General features: G+C 37.5%; 1 protein-coding gene across 1 annotated transcript; it reads left to right on the forward strand.

The window, feature by feature from the left end:
• The first annotated feature begins 1,530 nt into the window (after positions 1-1,530).
• Positions 1,531-2,112, forward strand: LOC137838586 (secreted RxLR effector protein 161-like). Its single transcript, XM_068647830.1, has one exon. The coding sequence runs from the start codon at positions 1,531-1,533 to the stop codon at positions 2,110-2,112; it is 582 nt and encodes a 193-aa protein (XP_068503931.1).
• The last annotated feature ends 4,083 nt before the right edge of the window (positions 2,113-6,195 follow it).

Below are 6,195 nucleotides of genomic sequence, written 5' to 3' on the forward strand. Positions count from 1 at the left end.
CCCGGGCTTTACTTTTTCAAGCAAATCTTCCTCCTATTTTTTGGGAATTTGCTGTAAATCATGTTGTTTTCTTAATAAATGTTATTTCTACTCCATTACTTAATAACATCACTCCTCATGAAAAGTTGTTTGGAAAACCATATGACATTTCCTTTCTAAAAGTGTTTGGTTGTCTGTGTTATGCTAGTACCATTACTGCACATAGAAAAAAATTAGATGATAGATCTATCAAAGGTATTTTTCTTGACTTCCCGCAAAATACAAAAGGTTATATTATCTTAAATTTAAAGTTTCATAGCATAGAGATATCAAGACATGTAATCTTTCATGAAAACCACTTTCCATATAAATTGGACAGTGGCTTGCCTAAAGACCCTAATACTTTATCTCTCCCTATTTCTAACGCATATAATTATGCTTTTGATTTTTTTTTTCTGATACTGCACCTCCTGTCGAGCCATGTGTCTCTACTCCTGCATCCAATATTGTCCCTCCACCAGCCTCATTATCCTTTGATCTTCCAACAAAGTGCCTCTGCTCCTGCATCCAACATTGCACCTCCACCAAAATTATCACCGTCTGCATCTCCAGGAAGCACCTCACCCCAATTTCCAAGAAGATCAGCTCATCCTCACCGACAACCTGCCTATCTTGCGGATTTCCACACTGCAACCAACACTGTAAGTAGTAGATATCCTATTCATAATTACTTGTCTTACAATTCCTCATCTTCCAATTTTAGAAATGTTATTTCCTCTATCAATTCTCATCCTAAACCTCAGACATATAACGAAGCCTCCAAACATGCTTCTTGGCAATCTGCCATGCAAGATGAGCTTCAAGCTCTTGCTGCTAACAATACTTGGCAACTTACCCCTCTCCCTCCAGGAAAGAAAACTATTGGTTGTAAATGGGTATATAAAAACAAATACCATTCTGATGGCACTGTTGAGCGCCACAAAGCTAAAGTTGTCGCCAAAGGATTCACCCAACTTGAAGGACTTGATTTCTTAGACACTTTTGCACCTGTTGCTAAACTCACTACCCTCCGCCTTCTCCTTGCTATTGCCACTACCAAAAATTGGATTTTAAAACAACTTGATGTCAATAATGTCTTTCTTCATGGTGATCTCCATGAAGAGGTATACATGACCCCCCCACTTGGCCTCTCTCTTCCTTCTCCCCAGCATGTTTGCAAGCTTCAGCGGTCTTTGTATGGCCTTCGTCAAGTTGGTCGCCAATGGTATGCCAAGCTTTCTACTTTTCTTTTATCAAATAATTACTTTATTTCTGCTACTGATCATTCTCTTTTTCTTAAATATAATAACGATAAACTCATTGTTATTCTTGTTTATGTTGATGATTTGGTATTAACTGACGATGACACAGAGAAAATCAATAAAATTACTGCATCCCTTCACCATCACTTCAAGATAAAAAATTTAGGTCATCTCACTTACTTTTTGGGACTGGAAATTGCTCGCAACAGTTCTGGTTTTCATTTAAGTCAATCTTCTTCATGAAACTGGCATGCTTGACTCTGCACATGTGGCCACTCCTATGACTCATACCTCCCGTCTCTCTCCCGATCAAGGCTCCCCTCTTGATGCTGATGCAACTTCCCAATATAGAAGACTCCTTAGATGTCTAATCTACTTAACCAACACGCGACCTGACATCGTCTTCGCTGTCCACAATTTAAGTCAATTCATATCTGCACCCACAACTTATCATCAACAAGCTGTCTCACGTCTTTTGCGTTACCTCAAGGGCACCCCTGGTGAAGGACTATATTTTTCTCATACTAGCTCACTTCACCTTTGTGGTTTTAGTGACTCTGACTGGGCAACATGTTCTACCACACACAAATTTGTCATTGAATATTTCATCTACTTAAGAGACTCCCTAATATCATGGAAATCAAAGAAGCAGCCAACTATTTCCCGCAGCTCCTCCGAAGCCGAGTATAGAGCCCTTGCCACCACCACATGTGAGCTACAATGGTTGTCTTACCTCCTTCAGGATTTACATCTTCCTCTCTCCCAGCCTGCAACCCTTTACTGTGACAACAAATTTGCCCTTCAAATAGCGTTCACTCAAGTCTTTCATTAACGCACCAAGCACATCGAAATTGATTGTCACCTAGTTCGTGAAAAACTTAACTCTGATCTCTTCAAACTGCTGCCCATTACTTCTGCCATGCAAGTTGCTGACATACTCATCAAACCCCTTGCTTCCGCACAGTTCTCTACTCTCAAATCCAAGCTGGGCCAGACAAATATCTATTCCCCAGCTTGAGGGGGATGTTAACATATTTAGTTTTTCTGTTTTAAGTTATTGGGCTTTGTTTGTTTGGCCCAACTTTTCTTTTCTGTTTCAGCTAGGTCTTAGTCTTTTTCTTATATATACATTGATGGCATTTTCATGTGTTCTTCTTGAATCAAAGTAGAAAATAAGGTGCGGAAGCAATGGGTGAGATGATCAAGACCCTCCTAGGAGTTGTGTTGGTCTTGTAGGTGCATGATGAGTATGGTGTTTGAGTGGTTCGGCCAGCTCAAGGGAGAAGGTGAAATGATTGAAGTTTAGAGCCTAGATTTCTAGGAGAAGTAAAGCTTGTGCACAAAAATGGCAGCATAACCTTACTCAATTAAACTTGAAAATACAAGGTGTAGGCTCCTCCTTTTATAGGCTAAGGAGGACCATAATGCAACCCTAATGCTAGCCAAATGAAATGTAAATGTGAAGCACATGGGTGCACAAATGAGCACATGGGGAGGGGTGTGTCTAGTTTTTATGCTCACCCCCTCCATGGGCTTTTCTAGACCGGCCTTGGTAAATTTAGAGGTTTTTTTAGAAACTCTAAGTTTACCTAGGTTGGTGTTTTAGGTGCCAAAATTAATTCTAAGAAAATTACAAATAAAGTTCCTATGCTAATTTTGACAAGAAATTAAAGTCTACTCTACACTAGAGTTTATGGCATTTGAACATGTAAAAGAACGTCTTCTTGGATCCTCTTGGCCATAACTCTATGGTTGGCCCAAATCTACCCTTTGGTGGGCTTGCATGTGGGCTTGTGCTTGGGCCTCTTCCATCATCCCCTCCCTCTTGAAAAGGATTTGTCCTCAAATCCATTGCTTCTTCTTCTTCATGGCTAGGGGAAAGGATGTGGCTGGATGGTGTCCATCATCTCCTCCTTCTTGAGAAGATCTATCCTCAGATCTACAGACTTGATCTCGGATAGCAACCTTTTGCTTCGCCAAAGCTTGTCCTCCTGGATCAAACGTCCACCTATAGAAATAATCAAATAAGGCATAGGTGTTAGTTTGCAAATTAATTTTACTAGGTTGCCATTTTTGTTTTTCTTTTGGTTTTGGCAACCTTGGACAAAGTTTCTCTTTTAATGGTTGTGTGTGGTCTCTAATCATCTTATGTATTTTAAAATGTTCATTTGTGGTTACTTTCTCTTTAGGCATAAATCCTATAGAAGATGGTAACAACTTAAAAGGAGAAAGATGATTGAACCCACACATAACTTTAAAAGTAGAAATATAAGTAGTTTTGTGAACTACTTTATGGTATGTTTGCTCACCTCTAGAGTTGTGTGTGCACTTCATGATTATTCTAGGCATAGTAGAAAGAGCTAGATTTTCAAATATATTTTGACCATGCGTTTGAGGATGATAAGAATTTAAAGTGTGCAATTTAGTTGCAAGTTTTCCAAAGGAAATCCTCAAATCATGGTTTGCGTAATTTGGAACTCTATTCAACACTATGCTTGAAGATAAACCATGAAGATGTATCACTTCTCTAGAGAAGAGTTTATCCATAACCATGAAGATTGAATCACAACCTTTTGTTGTCCTAGGGAGTTTTAATATGAAATTTATATCTTCCCAAGGATCATTTGCAAAAGGTGAAGGAGTATAGAGTTTATGAGACATTGCCTTGGGCGTAGTTTGAAAACAAGAATTGTACCTAAGGTAATGTCTTTGAACTTCTTTTCTCATGGGGGACAAAAGTTTTCCTTTTAAAAGCTCTAGAGTTTTATCAACTCTAATTTGTCCCATGAGTTCTCCTTCATGAAGACTTTTTCTCTTATGTGTAAGGATAGTCTCGTTGTGACAACCATTGTTTATAAGGATTTGTACACTTTGCAATGGTTGTCTCAATAAGACATGACAAGTTTCTTTAGGCACTACTTCACATAAAAAATTGTTTTTGTAGATGCTTATAAAAAACTTGACATTCACTTGGTGATATCCTAGCACATATGAGAAATAATCTATTTCATTTTTATCTATGCAAGCTTCTTTTAAAGACTCTTCTTTTTCACTTAGGCTTTCAAGTGTTCCTTTACAAAAGGTAAGGCTTTGAGGTTGTTCAACAAGACACATATTTTCAAAGGTATTTTTAAATCTTTGGTCTTGTTGAATGACCTTGTGGGAAGGAACACTCTTCTCCCACGCCTTTTGTTCTTCAAGGGTCTTCTCATGCTTTTCTTTTTCTTCTTTTTCTTTAGCTTCCCTTTCGACTTCCCCTCTCTTCTTTTGTGTTTTTCTTTCCTTTCTTTCTTTATGGGAAGCAAACAATTTTTCTACCCTCATTTCCCAATCTACGCATGCTTCTATATTTTCTTTTCCATGGAAATGGGGTTGGTCTACCCTAACCCCTCTTGGGTTTTCTTGTTCTTTTCTATCTCTTCTATGTCTTCTAGGGGGTGCTTGATAATAATCATTTACTCTAATGTTTCCCTCCCCAAAAGAATCATGATCTTTAGAGATATATGCATGAGAAGGTAATTTTTTTAGAATGTGAGACTTCTCATCCTTTGCTTTAGTCAAAACATTAAGTTTAGTCTCACTCTCCAATTGTCTATAAGCAATTGATTGCACAGTTTGTGAAACTTCTTTCAAAAGAGTTTTTAAAGATTTTAATTCACTTCCAATAGACTTTGTAGAATGAGAAGAAGAAGACATGGCTAAAGCTTTGTGTATACAAGTATTTTACCTTGACAAAACTTAGGAAAGTCAAAGAATGTAGTTTTCCAGGTAAGGGAGGTGAGTCACAAAGGACTACTTAAATACCAAGCCTTTGCCTTAGCCAAAAACTATCCCTCAATGTCTTCACACAAAACTTTCTCTTAGTAAACCACTTAGAACACAATTAAGTTGAGAAATCAAATTTTCAATGAAAGAAAACAATGCAAGCTACTAATCAACAAAGCTAGTCGGTTTAACACAAACTTAACAAAAATAACCATGCAAAGCGTCACTAACTAAGCAAAAGAAAAGGCAATTACAAACAAGTAACAATTACTAATCAAGAATGCTATACTATTCGGCCCTAGGTGAGGCTTCTTGGACACTTTGAGCCCTTGAAGACACACTCACCGTCTAAACGTAATTAACAAGGTAATTAACAATAAACCAAGTTGCAAAGGAAATAAGAGAACTCCCTTTGTTGATCCTCTTTTGGTTAGTGCACTTCCTTGTTGTCTTTGCTTGTTGATCTTCCAAGTGTTTGTAGTGTTTTCTCAAGAATGCTTGTTTCGGCTTTGGCCTTGTCTTCTCCTTAGAATGGTGGCCTTTAATCCTCCAATTTCCAGCACCTAGCAAAGGGCTAAACCTTAACCAAATCATGTTCCCATTCACATAAGCACCAAAGAAGAATTAAATTCCAGCACCCAAATTAGAGGTCAAAGAACAAAAGCAAGAAACAAATTTAATTGAATAAAACAGTACCACCAAAAGGATTTAGATTGTGACAACTAGAAAGAGAGTCAATTAAGTAAAGCAAACAAATAAAGGTACTCAATTAAAGGTTGGCACACAAAAGAATTCCTAAAGAAAAGCACTAGATTAGATGACCAAATAAAAAAACAGCACCACTGGAAAATGTTGTGGGCCAGAAAACGTGTTTGTTCCCCGATTTATGCTGATCTGTATTTTTGGAATTTGGCTCTGAAATTTGTTATGAAAGATATTCAGGATCTTATCTAAAATCTGGCTTTGGATTCACTCAAAACGGATGCACCATTTTTTTTTAATAAATTTTGCAAAATTGGTGTTCGGTTATGCCAGCTGGAGCGCTTCAGATTTGCACTCTGATCTTAAAAGATTTATCATTTTTTTTCTGTTGCTTCTTTTGACCTAATTCTTTTTTTGTCTTTTCTATAACACTTTAAACTTGCATTTT

Source organism: Phaseolus vulgaris, chromosome 4 (genome assembly GCF_000499845.2).
Source record: "Phaseolus vulgaris cultivar G19833 chromosome 4, P. vulgaris v2.0, whole genome shotgun sequence".
Lineage (NCBI taxonomy): Eukaryota > Viridiplantae > Streptophyta > Magnoliopsida > Fabales > Fabaceae > Phaseolus > Phaseolus vulgaris.